This window comes from Prionailurus bengalensis, chromosome A1, assembly GCF_016509475.1.
Source record: "Prionailurus bengalensis isolate Pbe53 chromosome A1, Fcat_Pben_1.1_paternal_pri, whole genome shotgun sequence".
Classification (NCBI taxonomy): Eukaryota; Metazoa; Chordata; class Mammalia; order Carnivora; family Felidae; genus Prionailurus; species Prionailurus bengalensis.
The window spans coordinates 105,549,688-105,571,919 of record NC_057343.1 but is presented as its reverse complement, the minus strand read 5'-3'; the positions used below and the strand labels follow the sequence as shown (position 1 = coordinate 105,571,919).

Here is a 22,232-nt window from a genome sequence, read left to right as displayed (position 1 = left end):
AGACTTACATAGAACACCCAGTGCTCGTCCCAACAAGTGCCGTCCTTCATGCCCATCACCAATTTAGCCCACCCATCTCCCCTCCAGCAACCCTCAGTTTGTTCTCCGTATTTAAGAGTCTCTTATGGTTTGCCTCCCTCTGTTTTTATCCTATTTTTTCCTTCCCTTCCCCTATGTTCATCTGTTGTGTTTCTTAAATGTCACATATAAGTGAAATCCTGTAGTATTTGTCTTTCTCTGACTTGCCTTGTTTAGCATAAGACACTCCAGTTCCTCCACATTGTTGCAAACGGCATTATTTCATTCTTTTTTGATCGCCCAGTAGTATTTCATTGTATATACCTACCACCTCTTTTTTTTTTTTAATCTATTTATCAGTTTTGAACCAAGGAGTAAAGGTGTTTTGCTTAATGGAGAAGAAAGAATCTGATGTTTATTCTGCAATGCAGTTTCTCACTCCTAATTTTCAGAAGTCATCATCTCTTTGACATAAAAATGATAGTTCAGACCTCCAGTTTTGAGTCCAACATGTAAGGAGCTGTGAAATCACTGCTCCACCCTAATAACCACTGGAAAGAGGAATACTCTGAGAAGTCAACTCTTCTTAGATCTGTCAGAGAAGTGAGGTCACAGGGCAAACCACTGTTCCCCAAGCTGACAATACAAGTGGATAAAGAGAATCACAACTTACCAGAGCAGAAACCCTTGCAGGAACTTGTGTGGACCTGAACAGCAATGAGCAAATTGCTGGAGGCTCAGTGTCGACCAGCCTGAGAGTTAAAAACTCCAGGAGGACCCAATCATACACAGTTCCCAAGCTGTTGTGAGTTTCACCTCCAGGAGCTCCAACCCGTTTTTGTCAGGGAGCCTCAGAGAAAACCCCCTAGTAAAGAGGGCAAATGAGAGCGAGTGGAACCATGTTGGAATGCACCAGAGCACTTTACTCTTAACAAGGCCTGACCCCAGAGGAAACTCATTAACCAAAGCCTAACCTGCTGGGCTTTCTTCAGAGGCGACCTGACTTGGGAGGAGGGACATACCCACCTCTACTCCCTCTAGCCATCCTATCCCGCCTAAAAGGAGGGGCAAAAAAACCCCAAGAAGCACCTGTGAAGATCACAGCCCAAGGACACGTGCTCCTGAAAAGCTGAGACCAATCACTGGACCACAGAACGTTTCCCTCCCCCACACTCACCAGTACATTACCCTGGTTCTTTTTTACCTAATACATCACATCCAACTTTCAACAAAAATTTATAAGGCATAGTATAAAGCAAAAACAAAGCTTGAAAAGATGGAGAAAGCATCAGAACTAGAGTCAGATATGGCACAAATGTTGGAATTACCAGACCAGAGCTTTAAAAAAACCCTGTAATTAACATGCTAAGGGATTTAATGGAACAGTAGACAACATGTAAGAACAGGTAGATAATGTTAAGCAGAGAGATGGAAATTCTGAGAACAAAAAAGAAGTGGCAAAAATCACGATCACTATGCCTGGTGGGCTCATACATTGGACACAGCAAAGGAAAGAATCTCTGAGACTGAGGACAGGACGATAGAAACTCCTAAAACTGAAAAGAAAAGAGAAAAAAGACAGAAGAAAAACCACAACAAAGTATCCAAGAACCGTGGGAGAACTATAAAAGATGTAAACACATGGAATAGGAAGAGCAGAAGGAAAGGAAACAAGAAAAAGGAACAGAAACAGGTGTTAAACAATAATGACTGAGAATTTCCCCCAATTAATGTCACACATTAAACCACAGATTAAAGAGAGAAAGTTGGTGAAATAGACAAAGAAATTAATTGGAACAGAATAAAGAGCCAGAAAGACCCACATAGATGTAGTCAACTGACCTTTGAGGAAGGAACAAAGGCAATATAATGGAGCAAAGAGTCTTTTCAACAAATCTGGAAAAAACTGGACAGCCATGTAAAAAAAAATACAGACCGTGTGACCTTCTCCAAAATTAATTCAAAATGGATCATAGACCCAAACATAAAATGCAAGACTATAAAACCCCTAGAAGATAGTATAGAAAAAAGCTCCACGTGACCGTGCATATAATGAAAACTTTTTAGATACATCATCTGTGAAAGAGATCACTGATGAGAGACCCATCTGGCAAAGGACTGTCATTCAAAACATGCAAAGAACTCTTTAAACAGGAAGAAAATAAATGATTAAGAAATGGACCAAAGACCCTTAACAGATACCTCACCAAAGAAGATACTCAGATATGAAAAGATGTTCGACATCCTATGTCATTGGGGAATTGCAGATAACACCCCTACGAGAGTAGCCTAAATCTGGAACACTGACAACACCCAATACTGGTGAGAATGTGGAATAGCAGTGAGTGTCATGCATTGCTGGTGACAATTCGAAATGATACAGGCACTTTCAAAGATAGGTTGTTGGTTTCTTACAGACCCAAACATACTCGCCATACGATCCAGCGATTACACTCCTTGGCATTTACCCAAATAAATCGGAAACTTATTTCCACACAACAACCTGCACCACAGATGTTTATTCATAACTGACAAACCTTGGAAACACCCAAGACGTTCTTCAGCAGGTGGATGGATCCACAGTGGTACACCCAGGCAATGGAATATTCTTCAGTGCTGAAAGAAAACGGCCTATCAAGCCATGAAAAGAAAACTCAAATTCATATTACTAAGTGAAAGAAGCCAATCTGAAAAAGCTACACGCTGTATGATTTCAGCTATATGATATCATAGAAAAGGCAAAACTACGGAGACAATAAAAGGATCTGTGGTTTCCAGGGGTTAGTGGGGAGGGAAGAATGAGATAGAGCACAGAGGGTTTGGGGGCCAGCAAAACTAGTCTATATAATAATACAATCATGGATACGTGTCATTAAACATTAGCCAAACCCAGAGAATGTACATCATCAGGAGTGGACCCTAATATACACTATTGACTTTGAGTCATAATGAGGTGTGAGTGTACGTTTGTCAGTTGTGACAAATGTACCACTTTGGTGCAGGATGCCAATATTGGGGTCGTGTATGTGGAAGGGCAGGAAGTATATGGGAACTCTGTACTTTCTCCTCAATTTTGCTGTCAACCTAAAATTGCTCTAAAAAATAAAGCTCATTAATTTATTTAAAAAGGAGTATTTGACTTACAAGAGATGATGCCTATATTAAAAAAGTACTTGCCGGGGCGCCTGTGTGGCACAGTCGGTTAAGCGTCCGACTTCAGCCAGGTCACGATCTCGCGGTCCCGGAGTTCGAGCCCCGCGTCGGGCTCTGGGCTGATGGCTCAGAGCCTGGAGCCTGTTTCTGATTCTGTGTCTCCCTCTGTCTCTCTGCCCCTCCCCCGTTCATGCTCTGTCTCTCTCTGTCCCCAAAATAAATAAACGTTGAAAAAAAAAATTAAAAAAAAAAAAAGTACTTGCCATTTTTATAGCAACATTATTCCAAAAAGGTTAGGGCTTTTCCAGAAATTATCACGTGGACATTTTTTTTCCCCTGTCATTATTTCTCTGACGTGGTCATCTGCTGGAAACCCCAGATGTTACTCATATGGGAGAAGGTAAAGGGATTTAAACAGCCCAGAAGGTTCATCGGCTGAGCAGTTTAAATCAGGATTTGAAATACTGATTTTTCCTCTTCATGGTTACATCCATGACGCCATCCTGTAAGAATCTATGGAATGACCAGTCAGCCCAGCGATGTGCTTTATGTCATTCTGCTAATTGTGGAAAATCGCATCTATAGATCTCTTCCTTCTTAATCCTCTACAATGATAATTTTGGTAAATTTGAGTTTCCACCAACTATTTCAGTAACTCTTAAAGCTATTTTATGTTATTTTCCAATATTTGGAGTTTTCAAATATGACACATCACATGTTCTGCCAATTCTATGAGGAAGAACAGTAGCAGTATGTTCTCTTTTGGTGTGAATAAACCAGAGTCAAGTGAAACGAATTACCTTGACCATGATCACACAAGGCATCAAACCTGGAAATTTGTCACCCATCCTGCCAACTCCATATTCCCTCTTGTTTCTATCATTCTCACATGATATTGACTTAGAGTATGTATGTTCCTCTTGATCCTAGACAGAATTTGTAGTCATAAGAATAATCACTTCCACAGCACTGCCAAAATAAGCAATGAAGGTAGTATGGTATGGGGCGCCTGGGTGGTTCATTGGTTAAGTGTCTGACTTCAGTTCAGGTCATGATGTTGTGGTCCATGGGTTCAAGGCCCGTGGCGGGCTCTGTGCTGACAGCTCAGAGCCTGGAGCCTGCTTTGGATTCTGTGTCTTGCTCTCTGCCCCCTCCCCCCACTCATGCTCTGTGTTTCTCCATCTCTCAAAAATGAATAAACATTTTTAAAAAATTAAAAAAAAATTTTAAGATAGCATGGTATAAAGAGAGAAGGTGAACTATGCAAGTCTGGAGACAAATAATAACTGGGACTAACCATAAAACTGAGATCAGAATTCCTTAAAAATAATAGCAAAGTCTTCCTTGCATCATAGAGCTATATTACTCAGAAGACATGGTGTGGTCTGTAGGGGGAGTGATGTGGGCAAAGTGGGGGCCTTCAAGGAAGGGTGAGGTGACCCCGCAGACCAGCAGACAGACAAAAATCAAATCAACACCTTCACGTTGTATTTAGGAAAGTGACAGGCCTTCTTCCCCGATCAACAAAGCAAGGGCTGTGCACAAGCAAATCTCTCCACTTCTGCGTGCTTTAAGTAACAAGATGCCGTGAACAGCTGGGAGTCAAAATATCAAGAAGAAATCCACCACGACCAGAGGATTTGGGTGCGGGTTGATCACACCCGTATGAGCTGAAGTCACCAGCCGGTTCTGTCATTGGATAAAGGGCTGTGCCCTCACCACCTCTCGAGGCCATTGGTGGTTTCCCCAAATTCCTCCAAGGTTTTCCTGGAGAACTTGTTTTCTCTTAGCCTCTGAGCCCAATTCTAATAATCTAAGAGCTCTGACTATAAAGTGGTGAGTCTAGTTTTGAGGGAAAAAATGAATAATTCGGGATGTAAACACCCAAGCCAATGTTTTCCTTGAAGTAATCAAGATTATTTGAAAACTAGCTGCCTTGGGTTAAGTCAGACTGTCTATAGAGCCAGTAGGAGTCAAAAAGGAATTGTATTGTATTATGTATTGTCTTGTGTCATGTATTGTGTAAAGCGACATGACAATGTTTTAGTACATTGTGCTGAGGCATTGAGCTTTTGTTTAATAGCACCTTGACTTTGTATTATGTGTGATATTTAAGACTGACTTTTGCTTTAAAAGTGTCTAAAGCCTTTAATGAAGTACATAACGCTCTTATATTTGTTCATTCAGTCAAATCATTTACTGGAAACCATTTTATACATGTTAGGTGCTGAGCTCATCAAAGAATCAGATGCCTTACTAAGGGAAAGAGCACTCTTTTAATAACCAAAAAGGCATTTTCTAGTAATTAATTTGGCCACATGGTTCCTCAGTGCAGGCTTAACGGGATTCACTGCCAATCACCTTCTACTTTTCTCTATGAGGGAAAATAGCAATATTTTGAGCCTCTGCATCTTTTTTTCCAAGGCTTCCCCCCTTTTTTTTCTCCACTCTTTAAATAATACATTCTCCTGGAGCTCAACGTCTCAGGCAAGCACAAAAAACCCCTGCCTTTCATCCCGCTGTTTTAAAATCATCTTTGTCAAGCGACTCAACTCTGGTTTGTTTTCTGCCGGAAATAAAATCTACCTGCAGTACACATAAAATATTCGGGACATTTTTAAAATTTAATTTGCAGCCACAATTCAGGCATAAAGGCCACTGCTATGTATCAGTGCCTAGAGATTTAGTGAGAATTATTAAAGTGAATCTTTTGAAAACGAGTGCAATATGAAAAAAAGAGTCAATCCAGTTCTATAACATGGTCATGCATTTCTCCTGGTCTCTGTTTGTTGGCTGTGAGTCCAAAAGTCTCATGTGGGTTCCACTACCCATCTACAGGGCTAAAGAAGTCTGTTTGTGTATGGGTATAAACAATGGTGATGAATAGCTTTGTACCTCAGTGCCTTTTCCCAAAGTGGCAACTCATAAATAGATCTCATGCTATAAGTTTGTAGGTTATATGGAGCCTAGGACACTTGAGTAAGGTCACCTTCCAATTCAGTGCTTCCCAGAAAACCTAAGATGGGGACTCCTTCACGGCTGAATAATTAGTCTAAAAATCTCCCAAGAAAGAGAGAATCCAGTTCCTATTTTTTTTTTCTGATAAAATGAACACTGAACAGAAATATGTGCATTCGAAGAAGTCTGGCTTATGGCACTTTCAGTAAACAGTGCTTATTGAATGTATAAACTTTCTGGACTTCAGTTTTTCCAGATGTGAAATGAAAATGGTCAGAATAATGTGCTCTGAGCTCCTCCCTTCCAGCCCATACATTGTATGCACCAGCGTCACGGTTTTGGCTTGGGTTTGTGGACTCCTTACTTGGACAATGGGAAATGAGGGTTGTGGTAATGATGTGCTGAAGCGGTTTGTACAGGCATGTGAGAGCCAGTTATTAAATTTTCAGGAATTCTGTGAGCCAGCTGTTGAACCCAGCCATTATTAAAACTGAAGTATAAAAACCTACAATTCAATACTTTATATTTTTACAGGTAACAATACTCAAAACTCAGCAATTTTCATTATTTTACTACCTTCTACTATGAGGAATGATCTTGAGGTCATTTACATCTATCATGCTTGTATTGTGGAAATACTATGCAATTGTATGATAATGAGCATGTCTTCTTAACTCCACATCCTGTGACACCATATTGGTACTTTCAAATTGGCCATGGTGGGAGTGTTTATACCATGGAAATGGAAAAATGCTACAAATCAATGCCTTTTAATTTTCTCAGAGAGCTGGTTTCAGAGAGCATACTGCTGGGGTCACCAGGCTGAGACCAAAGAGAGAAGGGAGCCATGAATTTTAAATAAGAGTATCAGAGTGCTCCCATAAAGCAGACCATACAGATGTTTCCACAGAGCAAATTTCACAAGGCAAATTTTTATGTGGAAACCCCTGGGTCATATATTCTCTTTAGCCTGAGTCAAGTCTGGTCCTGTGAAGGAGAGAGTGAAGGAATAGTCTACAATGCAAGCAGAATTCTAAGAAAGTTTAAGTCTGGCCAGTGGGGATTCTTCGAGCCAAAACGGACTGTCAAAGGAATCCCTCATTTCACAGGCAGAAAAAGCTTTCTTTGGGTTGCCCTCCTGCACTCAGTCCCTGTGAGAGAGCAGCCTGTCAGAACCATGGCCTCAGGGAAGATGTTGTGGAGGTAGGGACAGGGACAGAGAGACAGAACACAGGAAATTGCAGGGAAGAAGATGGTGGGACCTGGAGAGGACACCAGAGACCAGCCAACAGTATAACATGGCTGTAAAACAGGGCTCAATAGAAGCAAAACGTGGGAGATGTCAATCATCACATGTTTAGTTAAAATCCACTCTCCTGTAACATCTATTCATAAACACAACAGAAATGCTCTCAGCATCCAACATCACTGCAGCTGGTACTCTAAGCTTTGTGGGTAAAAATATCCAAGACCTGACTTGAGCCTTGAAATAAAGTAAGAAAATATTTTGCTAGATAGTCACGGTCTTGTCCTACATCCCTTCAGATTACCAGCTTCCTGAACTTGCAGCTGTCATCGTGAACGACTGCAATCGTAGGATGGGACGACAGGAGCAACATCTCCAAGCCACCTGAGAAGAATGACAAGGAAGAGCAAAGCCAAACCCGCAGTGTCAAAGTAAGCAGGAGCCATTATTCATTCATTCCATCTATCGATCTCTATTGTACCCATATCATGAGTCAGACATTAGTGTTCTTGTAATACAGCAGTGACCCATTCAGAAAAGACCTTGCCCTCATGCAGCATACATTCTAGCTGAAAAGTCAGACAATGAAAGAATAAACGGAGAGATCAAATAGTATTTAACTTCAGAGACCAAGCTTCCATGAAGGCAATTAGCCAGGGTAATAGGATACAGGGTGATGGTTTTTTCCCCACACAAGTGGCTAGGAAACACCTTTCTCAAGAAGTAATGATTGAGCAACAGCCAACATTAGAGCTTTCTCCTTTCCTGATGAAGACTATAAATTCGATTCCAACTGTTCTAGCTCCCTCTGGCTAAGAATAATTGCATATCAACTAACACAACCTCCGTTTGATATTGACCTCATTCTCTACCACCTGCTCAAGAGTTAACAGATATTATACATAAATACACTGAAGCAGAATAGTCTATGCCAGCTTCTTTATTCCAAGAGCAATTGTTATAAAAATTGCTGCAATGTTTTGGGGGATAATAGTAAATTATTAAAGATAATAATAACTAGAATCCCATGAATATGTAAGCAAGCCACAGGGATTTTGAAAAAGCTTTACTTTTTTTTCTTTAAAAACAAGTTATTCTTTTAATTTTTTTCTCAAGCTATCAAAAGGGTGCAAAATAAAAAGTTCTTACACCTGTAGATGTGTACAACTTAACATCATTGTCTTAGATTATTAAATTCCATCCAATTTGGGATAAAAAGGATGATAAAGTAGTTCATATACAAAATATGAGGGGCCCAGAAAGAACTAAAACCCTCTTCTTGCATGTTACACACAGGATTTAGATATTTAATCTGAAGCAAAATAATTCAGCATTTTGGCTTTGATGTTTCGACTAACTTATTGTATCATATAAAAATATTATATTAACTGCCAAGCCAGGCTTACCAGTCATCTATATGAAGTAGGTAATAAGAAAGAGGATGTCTTTCCCATTAACTATAAAATCAATTTTACAGCATGACTCCAATCATCGGAACGTGATGGCAAATACTCTCTGTGCTTTCTTCATATCCTCCGTGGTGGGTCATGCTTGGTAGAACTCAGTCATGAAGCCTCCAAACCCGCCTGTGATATGTAATGACTACTGTGTCAATATGCTTTGGCTTTTGCCTACAATCACTAAATTCTTTACCTTCATTTCAGTATGGCATCTAAAGCTCTATTCTGAACACTTGGGAAGCTATGTCTCGAGTCCCTGATCATGGCTGGCACTTCAGAGAAGACACTGTTCCTACCTGTTCTCCTTACTGTCCCGATGTCCAAGATGGATCTGAAATAAAAAGGCTCAAATGTTGAGCGATCTGTTCTCTGTTTTGTGTTGTATTTAGTAGAGGTTACAAGAAATCAGCTCTTAGGTATTTCAAGATGGCTTGTTCCATAAGTGTCTTAATCCTATGCTAATAATCAAAAATACCATGGCAGCCTGGCCACTTTGTGGCATATGTGGATTTTTCTATTGCTTTATCGTCATTGAAGAAATCCAGGCCAACAACGTAGGAGGAAGAGCAGCCCTCCATAAGCCAACAGCCATGCAAGACTTCCAATTTTCTTCCTGAACACACTTCTCATGATTCTTTGATAAATTCAGTGAAGGATGATAAACTGATGCTTTGATATATCTAGCATATCTTGTGCCAGTCCACCACACAAGCTCCTTTTCCTCTTCCCGTTGCCCTGTCTCTTGTGGTCCATGCTAGTCGGGTCAGAGGTCTCGAGCAGAATGGAAAGTGGGCTATTTAACAATCTGCTGGGCAGTAGCCACGCTGTCCTTGGGAAGATGGGCAGCTGATGCCGCGGTGGGAGAACAGCGGGCAGCTATATAACCCTTTCCCTGCCCTTTCCCACCTTGGCCCCCTCCCCATTCCTGCTCCCACCAGACACTTTATCTATCCAGCCTTATTATCTTGCCCTTATGAGCCATCTGCTATTTCTGCTTGTGCCATTATGAGTTTGTTCTTCTAGCCTCAGAGTCCGGGAATGTCACCAGGATTTCTCTCCGCCCCATATATACGTATTTTTCATTAATTCTGTTTCATCAGCCAGGTAGGTCCTTTCACAACTGAAAGAAAGATCTAAAGGTCTGAAAGATTCACATTATGAACGGATATAGGTTATGGAAGTTTTCTTTGATTGTCTCTTTGATTACTATTTCTCCAGGGCGCCTCTGTTCCCCATCTGTATTAGCAACTGTTTCAATATTGGGTCTCCTGCTTGAGTTTTCCTGTTTTGCTTACCCATGATTACCATTTCTGGAATTTTCACTTGGTTGCATTTCATTCTCTGAAACACGAATTCGGCTTTAGCAGTTACTGACCTCTTTTTTTTTTTTTTTTTAATTGCTCTATTGAAGTTTTAAATTGGGACATCACTGTTTTCAGTTCCAGGAAACTCTCTATGGTCCTCTAATTATATCCCTTGTAAGAGTTTAACTCCTATTTATCCAGGTTTTCCTCCATTTTCACATTAGCTCCACCTCCATAACAGAGGTTTACTGTGGTTTTCCACGTCAGTCTCTTCCCATCAGTCTGAGCTGCAATGTTCCCATCACGTGGTTGCCTTGTTTCTCTGTCTCTTCATGTGAGAGCGTGTTGGCTTTCAACACCTCTGCATCTCTCTGGTTCTTGTATGTGTACTGACAGCCAGGGTAGGGATTTTTCCTTCAGTGGGCTGCCAGTGATGCCCTTTGTGAAGGCATCTCAGGTCACAAGTCCAAGTAGGGATAGGCTGACCTTAGCTCAACATGCAAACCTTGCCTCCAGAGATGCCATCAGGGAAGGGACAGTTAGCCTTTCTCACGGCTGCGTCACACAAACAGCAGAGAATGTCTTTCCTTCCCCCAGGTCAGCTGGCCCTCCTCTCACACCCCCTCCTCTACAGTCCACTCCCATCAATTCCAGCAACTCCCATTTACATGTTGCTTCCCATGCCCCCTGCCCTGCCATTTGTACCTTCTTTCAAGAACTTGGTATCTCACTGTGCGGAACCTCTTCAGGTTGCCAAAAACAGTCCCTGACTTTTTCTTAATGGCTGGATTCTCCAGGATAGAAATGTGAAGCCAGGTTACCATCTTTCCAGAAACCCACATCCACACATTTTCAAAGCCTCCTCTATTCTTAGGCGCTGGCAGATGAAATCATATGATTCTTGCTCTCCTAAATTACCACTCTAGTAATAAAATACATATGGAATTTTGTGATAGTACAAAAATAGATCAGGATAAGGTCACACAAATATGTAGCTTTTATAATATTCATTAAATGCTCACTCCTGATTTACCAGCCTCATCATTCATGTGGTTATTGCAAAATGGCTCAGGTTATTAGCTAATTTTTCATAATAGTAATGATAGCTAACATTTACCAGCTGCCTACTATATGTCAGGCACTGAAGTGTTGTGTACGCACAAAGTTATTAACTTCTCACAAAACCCCTATGAAATAGGTACTCTGATTTCCAACATATTATAATATGGGAACCAAGGCCCTGAGAAGTTAAGTAACTTACCAAAGTCACGCGCCTAGTAAGATGATTCATTTGCCTGATTAAATAATGAGCTACTTTAAAATAGCTCATGTATCATTGTTTTCTGCATCCCCAACTGTGCTTGGCACTCAGGACCTCAGTAAATAAACAGCAAGTGAGAGAAGGAGCAATGTTTTATTCATATTTGATCCCTAGAACACAGTGCTATAAAGCGGATACTCCAAAAATGTTTTAATTATAAAAGAAGGAATTAACAAGCTCCTGAGATTTAAGAAACAACTTCACATAAGATAACCTAAAGCTATTTACAGATACCTGACTTTCAGCCACTAACCTGGGTTCTGGGAATCCAAATATGTACAGAATGGTGCCTCTGCCCTTAAAGAACGAGTGATCTGAAGGGGAAGCAGATACATGAGCAGTTAAATATAATGAAGTGCAATTGTTTTTACATGTCTCTATCAAGGGCTATGGTGTCACACGTGAAAAAAATATTAATTTTTCCAGTAAGATCATAGGTTCTTTTATTCGCATTAATTAACAATAGAATCAGACATAGAAATAAACACTAAAGTTTTTTTTTTAATTAGAAAGTTTATTGCATTAATCTATAAACTCATTTGGTGATATAAATGACAACGGAGGCGAATACTGACCAAAGTTAACCATCTTTGGAAAATAGAGATATTTTCACACTGAAAGCATTTTTTTGTTGGCTACAATCAAGAAAATTCTTATGTATTTGGATTTTTTTCCTTAAAAATATATGTTGCGATTTGTTCATATCAAAAGGAAGCCTGGACTAAATACGGAATGAAAACAAGCAGACCCAATGTTAGGTCACCACTAGTAGGAAGACCCTAAAAGGGCAGTTTGCTGTACATCTTTAGTCAAGAAATAAGCACTCATCCACACCACGGGACTCACACTTGCACATCTATATACACTTCCGTGACGTAAAGCCTTTAAGACCAAAGTATCTATTAAATACTTGGTTCAAATAACAAAGACATTACCCAAAGATAGAAAATTTGTTATTTGAGAGAAAACGTAACCTTAAAATGTAATTTTTTTAGGACTTTATCTTATTTTAAGTGGTAACCGGACTTCTAATAATGACACAAATTCTAAAGAGTAGGGTAATCCTTTTGTACAACTTTTTCAATATACGTGGATTAAAAATCCCCAGTAATTGTCAAGTACTGCTGTGGCTCTTTGGATGTCCACATTTTCCTAAAGTTGTTTGCGTTTCTCTCAAAACACGTTGGTTGTGCTAATGGAATTGGCTGGGAGGTTATAACTATCTTATAAAATTCCATATTGTTTTTCCTAAACTTGGTGAATGTAATTTACCATAGAGAAAATGCTAAACACATTAAGTTCTTTCTTAGCATAACTACTATAGCATGTGAGAGGAATTTACATCAAGTATTGTAAATAATTATGAAATATTCCTTATCATATAATTACCTATAAATAACATATTCTCCATATTGATGCAAGTACGTAAGCTATTAATCGGGCCAATTTTGATGTATTTATACAAAATACAAATAGTTGACAAATTTTCTGTTACATCAACCTCTAGGGAAAGAATAGTTTGGCTGACATTCCCATGTGAACGGCTTTTCCTTTGTATTGCCAAACTCATGCCCTGCTCTGACCACTGTAGGATGTAGAGAAGAAATTAATTTTATGGTCCCAAATGAATGAATTCAAAGGTCATGAGAACAGATTCACTGCGTGTGATGAATGACATCACATTAACTTACATTTGATATCTCTGGAAGAGTCCAAAGGTGGTCATTTCAGGGAAAATAAAAACGTGTTGGGTCCTTTCGTCTTTTAAATTTCATTCTGACAGAAGTATTTCTCTCTTTACCCAAATCAATATAAAATATCGAGGAAGTTTTGACTTCTTAACCAGACCTCTCAAATACAACATGTCGTTTTACCATTTCCAAAACGCTGTATGTGTTCTGTTATTTGAAATATCTTGAGTGAACCCTGGTGAGTAAGACTCACCTCTGATGCAAATGCAGTGTCAGGACAGCAGCAACCCTGAGCAACTGAGTTGCCAGAGAGAACACACAGGGACGGACGGCAGAGCCCCGTTGGAGTCGGCATCTGCTGCCCAGGCTTTCTGCTGGAGATGCTGTTGCCTTTGTACACGAAGATTTCAGGGTTGTCTTTTTTGTTTTTGTTTTTTTTGTTTTTGTTTTTTTTATGTAGTGGAATGAGAAAAAGAAAGTTGTTTTTGTTCAACTATCTCTAAGGAATAACGGGGAAACTCAATGTATCGCGGAGCACTGAAGAGATGCTGCTTTAAAAAGAAGGGGGAAAAGGTTCTTTTCTTAACCAAAAAAGGCCACAAGTGTCTCAATTTGACGCCTACTCCCTACAGTCCAAGGGTCAGCCTAAGGCTAACTGTTGGAAAAAATCAATTGTTTCTAAGGTGTGCTCCAGGTAATTCTGTGCTTCCTTGAGTTAACTTTGGGGTTCTCTGTAAGAAGCAGCCAAGCCATCAAAGGAGTGAACGCTGCAGGTGTGTGTTCTATCAACTCCCTGACCAAGTCGCCATCACAGGTGCTGGTGTGTCACGTGAAATCCCTGCAGATAAGTGACAACTCAATAACTGGCAGGGACAGTGCCTCACGTATGCTACTGGCAGAATGGATACACAATACACATAGGTTAAGTGACTCACCGAGACAGGATACCACAGAGGGTTTCATGCCTTTAAAGATTCACAACCAATCGTTCTTTCTCATGAAGTCGCTTCCTCATGCAGCTTTTTAGCCCTTCCGCTTGCTCAGGTAGGTCAAAGAGAAACCAGCTTTCTTCCATTCTATTGGCATTCTCTTGAGACAACTGCTTTGAAGCGAAAAATATTATTGCCTGATAGGTATACACAGGATGAGCGTCCATTCTGGGTTACCTGGGACGGTCCAGATTTAGGCCCATTGCAGGTTAATTATTAATAATGCCCTCATTTACACTCAAAAGTGTCCCAGTTTGGATGATCAATTATGTGATCACCCTAATGAAGGTCTTCGTAAGAACAGCCTGTAGTACATGCTCAATAACCAATGGTTCCTCGATCCCCTTCTCCCTGCTTTAACCAAGACTCAGAACACACAAATCAAAAGGAGCTCCATTTTGAAATAGTAACAAGTTTCTCTATTTCAAGCATGAGCCATTCGCCTATGGTTACTTTACTATTTTAGTAATGACCAATTTTAATAGATTTGATTTATATATTCTCATCTCCTCCCTCCAAAAGGAAAGAAAGAACAATGCATTTTTGTCAGGCAAAAAGATAAGTGGCAATAATACAAGAAACAGAGAACATATAACATAATTTTTTTTCATTAACAATCCAAGCACTACAAAACGTAGACTATACAACTTAAAAATGGAAATACAAATTAATGAAAAACGGGGTACATGTCATATTAGCAATGCAAAAGACCAGCTTAAGCATAGTTTCTCTAAATCGACAATTAATAAAAGGAAAGTGCCCTTTTCTCAAATATGCACAAAAATATTTCGGTCACGTCTAGGGAAAAATTAATCAAAACTTTCTGCTAATTCTATATTACAGCATGTGTCGCTAATGGTTTACAAAACCAAAACGTCTTCTTACACTTAAAATTTACACCCTTTTCCAATCATTATACACTCATTCAATCCCATCTGTCAAAAATAAAACAATCTATTTTCTGTATTTATGAAATAATTATTGATATGTCATGGACCTTACATGGTGAATGTGTATGATGGGGACAGGGATCAGAATGATGTCACGGATCTAAAGTGGGCCAAGGGTCAAAGAAGATTAACCTCTGCCTGCCACATCTGGACAGTGATTTCTGAAATAATGCTACTATGGCTAAAATAATTCTAATTTTTTATTTCTTCATCCTAAAAAAGTCTAAAGTTTTCATATTTAAATTTGCTAACCAGTTCTAGAGTTTATTCAAAGTCTATCCAGTATGCCACTCGACAGAACTTTTCTTCCTGGGTTCATATTATCCCTATAATTCTAAATCCAGGTGCAAAAAAAAAAAAATGTAAGGACTCAATAATACTCCCCTTTTCTTCTACATGTTTAGTGATTCACACCAGATTTTATGATAAACTGCACAATCCTAGGTACAGGTCTGCAATGCAAATGAGAAAGAAAATACTCAGATTTTAACGGTTCAACCAAACACCAATGTCACTGCAGCCCACAACTCCCTCCCAAGGACTTCTACAAGTTCATGCTTTTAGCCAAGATCTTATAGGAAGTCATGCTTCACGAGCGCAGTTCTAAAACTAAGAAGAATAGGAAGTCACACTGATATCTCCTTCCAGGCCACCAGTACAAGAAGGACCTACGATCAGCCAGCCTCAGCTTTGAGCTTTCTGGTTCACGTCCAACAGTTGCCTACCAGGGAGATGAACATTCCCATAAGGTGGCAAACTCGAGGATAGAGGAGAACCAACTGCAGTTCTGGAAACTTCCAGTGGCTACCAGGCGGATCTTTGGTGTCATTCGCTGCTGCTGCTGCTGCTGCTGCCGCCATCCTCTTGCTTGGGGGAGGAGGAACTGTCTCGGACCGGCAGCAGGTCGTAGTGGCAAGGGATGTGACTGTTCTTTGGGAGGTCATATGGATCCTGGGTGAGATGCCCATTGTTGCTGAATATTCCTTGGACAACACTCACTGTAGGTTCTGTGACAACCGGGGACATGTGAATTCATCAGCAGTGGAAAATTTAGACAGAAAAGAGTATGGCATTTCTTGCAAATCTCAAACATACAAGAGGGGCATTTATAAAAAGATAAATATTATTTTATGAGACAAATGATGTTTTTATAATCACTTAGGGGTGGCTACTCTGGGCTTTGAGACCAGCTGATGCACACAATGGTGTTCTGCATGCCACTGGTTTGGATGGAGACATCCAAGGAATACACAGAAATCCTGGATACGAATCATTGTCTGAAAAACACCTTGGAGATGATCTAGTCCAAACCCCTGACTCCACAGGTCAGAAGATTAAGGTCCTTCTAGGCTAACTCAGTTCATGGAAATACTTAAGTTCATTTTATGACTCAGGACCCACGCTCTCGGTTCAGCTCTGTGTTAAAGTGGTGGGTTTACAGGACGGTCCAAAGCGGAATAGTAACTGACTTTTCAACGATAAATCTAGGTCACTACAACTTCCACTGTAAAAAAGCTGCCTTAATTCTTTATGAATAGTTATTTAACTTCTCAGTGACATGTCGATGGCCTAAGTTGCTAGTGACTAGAGTTAAATCGGCCACTTCATTTACAAGTAGTAGAGAATTTTCTAAAGTTTAAATCATAAATGCTGAGAACAAGAGAGAAAAATTAAAATACATGGCCCTACTCTACCTACTCAATGATACTTCTGATTTGTTTCAACTTTCCCAAAACGGTATTTGTAAGGGGCAATCAAAACAATTCTAATTTTAAATTGAATTCTTATTAAGTTCCATCAGATTCACACCTCAGAATATTAGCAATGTATTAGACACATTTAAAAGTAAAATGTTCAATCCTGCTAACAGCATGAATGTAATGGATGCAATCAGGAAATGGAACCACCTGCTTCATCCACCTGAACCGCTTGTTTTGGCTAACGCGACATAATAGCTGAGGTGACACATGCGCTATTCCACATGGGGGCTCAAATATTCACTATGGTTACAAAGCAAGAGATGGCTGACCAGGTGAGAGATAGGAAAATTTACTTTAAATTTTCTAGCTGGTATCTTCCCTTAAAAATTTAGGTGACACCAATTAATATGATCACTGTAAACACAGGTTTGCACTTAAAATATGACCACTGTTTTGAATAGTGTTTATATGAACTGTTATTGTACTCTCAAAAACTCCCAAAGACTTTAAAATCGTTTCAAAAAAAATTCTTAGGTGAGGCTCTTCCTTTGGTTAGGGGAACTCACCAACTTCATAGACATTCTTGTTGGCTGACGTTGAGTTATTGATCTCTGCATATGGGGAATCTCTCCGTGCTGGTGACTTCATCTCCACATAGCCACACTCTGAGTTTTTGGGGATGAGTACAGGTGGGTCTTTAATAGTGGCATATGGGTTTTCAGAACTGCTTAGGGAGCAGTTACTTGAATTATATTCAGAATTCTTTCCCAAATCTGTGAAGAGAGATGGGGGAGGAAAGCATGGACAACATTGTTTTTTCCCCTGGGATGACTTACTTGGACAGATTACTTCTTTTCCTTTGTAGCTAGTTTTCTCTAATTGTAGACGCCGACAACAAAACCATACATTTGTCACTTACTTTGGAGAGACTCTGCTATAAAATGACTCAGCCACAGAGTAATTTCAGCTCCTCTCTAAGGTGAGTATCCACGTATACATTGTGGATTTGATTTAATTTTGATTTTCACACTCCAAATTAATTCCATTTTAATTTACTAATTCCCAAAGGCTTCAATCAAGAAACCACCTGCTGATGGCCCCGGGAGCACAAGAAGGTTCTATCATCATGGCGAGGGAGGCATGTGTGACATGAAGATTCCTGGTAAAACCCCAGGACTGGGCACATGAAGTTATTCATGTAACCATGTGGAGCTCTTCTTATTTTCCCTGCTGTTTCCATTTTTGCATTTCTCGTTCCCCATAAGTCATATATCTTTTCAAGGAAATATGAGTGTTTCCCCAGCAAACTGAAAACCTTTGTTCCCCCAGACTTATGCCCTAAAAATGATCCACCTATGGTCGTGCTTTTGATCTCAGTGAACGTTGTTTGTGTTGTTTCACGGAGTAATTAACCACACTAACAACTCTACATTTTCTCTAAACTGCCACTCTTGCTTGGTTAGCAAATTATTTCAGTCTCTGAGATAAATTAAAAAAAATTATGATTCTGATAAATGTACTTCTTCCTTAAACTTAGACCATACCTTTCAAGGATTTTCCCATATAACTTCTGTCAAGTCCAAAAGCTCCTGTGATAAAGAAGAAAAAAAAAATGCCCAGTGAGATCTGGAAACGAGAAAAATCCATTTAATATTCCAAGGTCATGGAGGAAGCTCGTTTGAGCACCTACTACTTCCCTACTGCAGGAAATAACCGAGCTGCTGCTTTCCAAACCTTTGTACCCAGATCACTCATACCTGGTGTCTTCAGTGCTTAGAATTTAAAATACATATATATGTATCATTCTGATCATTCTGCTCATTTACAGTGCACTGTGAAAGGTTAATCAGTAAAGGTAGAGAACAAGGCATGGATGGATCGGTACACTTGATTCAAGGTTGTACTATGGAAAGGACAAAGCCAGGACTAGAACTGAGACAAAGGACTTGCATTTCATCACTTGCCCACCACGTGACTTAGACAAGAGGTTCAGCTCTCTCGGTGTCAACTTTTTTGTCTCTCAAATGAGGAAAACAAAACCTGCCTTGCAAACTTTACAGGGTGGCTGTGATCATTAAGTGAATTGGAGCATATGCAAAGCCTCATAAATTCTGAGGCACCGTATAAATGAGTGGTGTTTCAATGACCGTAATGTTGAACGTGTCCTGTGACCCCCAACTTCAGTCTACATGCAAGCATTTCAAGGGCTCCTCAATGATCTTTTAAAGAAATGTTATAGACTTGGATTAGAAACAGAGAATCAAGTAATGACTTGTGATGAATAGTCACATAAGAAGGAGAATGGTAAGGAGAAGGCCCCCGGCCACTGTGCATGTATTCCTTGTATGTCCTGTGGGACACACTTTTGTGGAGAAGAAGGGAAGATCCCCTAAAGGGAGAGGATGTGTGTAATATCAATCATCATGGGGCGGGAAATGGGAATGTCTTCCTCTCTCAGAGACTGTTTTCCTTCCTCATGGGTCCAGATTGTGAAGCCAAGTTCCCAGGTGGTGGGAAAGGTGCCCAGTTACACAGGGAGGCAGGACAAGGATGAAGAGTGAATTAACCTAACCAAAGTGAGCCTCTGGCTTTCACCCTAAGAACTACCTTAGAAGGTTATCTCTATACCCTTGGGATATCCCACCCAGTAAACGTGTTTTTGTTTATCTGGGGCCTAGGGCTACACTGGATCGTCTAACAAAGTGATTTATGGAAGGGGGCTTGGCACTTGGTGTCACTTTAATCTCCAGATGGTCTGGATGAAAGGTTAACGACATGGGTGGTCAACTGTGTTGACCTGATTGAACTCTAATAAAAATTCTAGACGCCAAGGCTTAAGTAAGCTTCCCTGGCTGGGAATATTTCATGCATATAGTCATATACTGTAGCCAGGAAAAGTTAGCACTTTCCATGATTCTACTGGGAAAGGACAAGTGGAAGTTTCTGACTTTGAACTTTCCTTGATGCTGCCCACTGTGTCTCTTCCCTTGGTTGATTTTAATCTGTATCCTTTGGCTGTGATAAACTGTAACCATGGGTATTAACAGCTTGCAGGGAGTTCTGTGAGTCTGTCTGCCAAATCATTGATCCTGAGGATGGTCTTGGGGATTCCCAAACTTTATAAAGGGACCGCATGAAGACGGGCAGGACCTGTGGCCTCTGAGAGCTCCCTATCAAGGAACCCTGTCCTTGCTACTCTGCCAGATTCATTTAGCTGTCTCCGAATTGTAGCAAAGTCTCATGAGATGTCCATCTTGGTCTTTGCTATGCAATGGCTAGAGTCCCCCAAGGGGCTCAGGAGAGAATCAGCATGAGGCGGATAGTAAATTAGGGAACCGAGTGGCTCTGTTAGACCAGCGCCCCTGCCAAGTTCTCTCTGGGTGCTGTTTTAGCAAGGGAGCAGGCGGGTGTTCTCATAAACTCCCCCATGTCTCAATTCCTGGATAGATGCTTTCAAAAGCCTACCTTAATCTAACTCATTCAAGGAGCCACAACATGATCACTATCCCTAAGTCACAATGAAGAGATCAGCTGCAGTGGAGTGATTAGCCCAGCGCCCTATCACAGAAGTAGGAATCAATCTCAGGGCTTTTGTGTCAAGTTCAGGCCTCTTTCACACAACATCACAACAACTTTTCCATCATTCAAATCACCTACTCAGTTTATCATCCATAGGGTGCCTTATCCTGTTCTTGGTAAGGGCAGACTTTTTCTGTGCAACAACTGTAAAGGACATAGACGGGAACACATGAAAGAGATCCAGAATTTCCAATGAAGATTTTATACTTTTAACAATCAGTTCCGTGGGCAGAGAAGTTTATCTGTGACCACTGTAGTGACTGTGTTCTAGAGTCAGGACCATGGGTAGCAGGTGTAGGTGGAATAAGAGAACTTTTCTCTCATTAGTGCCAGGTAGTACTTTACTAATACCAATTCATGTATTTCTTTGAGCTACATTACTCACGTAATTTAGACTTAAAAAAAAATCTCGGGGTGCCTGGGTGGCTTGTTGGTTAAATGTCTGACTTCAGCTCAGGTCATGATTCACGACTTGTGAGTTGGAGCCCCAAGTCAGGCTCTGCGCTGACAGTTCAGAACCTGAAGCCTGCTTCGGATTCTATGTCTCCCTCTCTCTCTGCCCTCCCCCACTCTCTCTCTCTCAAACATAAACATTACAGAAAATTTATAAAACAAAATCTCTCTGATGTTAAATGATTTAACCAATACATATAGTGTGAATCTGGTATATAAATAATTCAACTATGTTCAGAAATACACAGCTACTTGATAATGTTCATGTAGAATATAAATAAAACTAAAGAATTGGTACTCATTTTCCTACTTTAACATTTGCATTTCAATAGTAATAAGGGATTCCAGAGCCCTTAAAGATTGGTTCCTACATCCAGCTCAGGTGATTTGACATATAAGGGCTTCACAGAAAGAACAGTGGAGGAGTAGTTGGAAGACCACTTTGAGACCTGGCTTTACCCCATTCCTCTATGAAATCTTGGATGATAAGAGAGTTAACCTCTCTTTGATGACCAGTTTATTGCTCTATAAAACAAGATTCATGGAAAGGACCACCCAGGAGTGTTGTCAGATGCAGCAAATAAAAACACAGGAAGGACAGTTACATGTGAATTTCAGAGAAACAATAAATTATTTTTAGGGGAAGTATGTCTCTTACAACATTTGGGATATACTTATACCAAAAATATTTGTTGCTGCTCTGAAATTCAAATTTAACTGGGTTTTCTGGAAGCCCCACCATCAAATAAATACAAAAGAAAGGGTTCATTACCCATAAGGCAATGCACACATCCATTATGGTATCATCAAGCACCTCCTTGAAAATGAGGTGCAACAGCTTGGCAATGGCACTATTCTTTCATTGGGGAATCACAGCAGCTCTTTAAGGGTGGTTTAGGAAGCCCTACCCCCTTTTCAGCAGGGCCACGAGATCAAAACTATTCTCATAATAGCACAATTACATTATTTTCCTGTTTCTCTCTCATTCTCTCTCAAATGCATAGTGGTTTTTCAAGAGCTGCACCAAGGGTGGGATCACCACTGACTGAATGTGGAAGCAGATACGAGAATCTATCCTCTACTGAGCCAGATGTTAAAGAGATTTATAAAAAAAAAAGGTAGAGCAGTGCCACTCTTCTCACTAACTTGTTTTTGTTTTAGAAAATGTGGTGATTTTTTCATAAAAAATGCTTTATGTTATCACGAAATGAGATGACATCTATTACAAGCAAATAAATAACTACTTTAAATGGTCTCAGTTTTAATTTGGAATATGGTGAATATCAAAAGATATAACCCATAGTGACAGAAGCTCTTTGGGGTTCTTGATAACTTTTAAGAGTGTGAAGGGGTCCTATTCCAAAATGTTTGAGAAGCATTGGCTTACTGTACTCCTGTTGATAGTTTCAT

The 22,232-nt window shown here is 40.1% G+C and overlaps 1 protein-coding gene across 1 annotated transcript in view; it reads right to left on the bottom strand.

Annotated features, from left to right (window-relative positions):
* Positions 1–14,732: 14,732 nt before the first annotated feature.
* The window catches only part of MEGF10 (multiple EGF like domains 10), a 179,342-nt gene continuing 171,842 nt past the window's right edge, over positions 14,733–22,232 (bottom strand). Inside the window, exons 23-25 of the mRNA XM_043586764.1 lie at positions 18,335–18,379; positions 17,357–17,563; positions 14,733–16,097 (exon numbers count right to left, since the gene is read on the bottom strand). Of these exons, the coding sequence (XP_043442699.1) occupies positions 15,916–16,097; positions 17,357–17,563; positions 18,335–18,379 (434 nt within the window). The 3' untranslated portion in view covers positions 14,733–15,915. The remainder of the gene's footprint in view (positions 16,098–17,356; positions 17,564–18,334; positions 18,380–22,232) is intronic.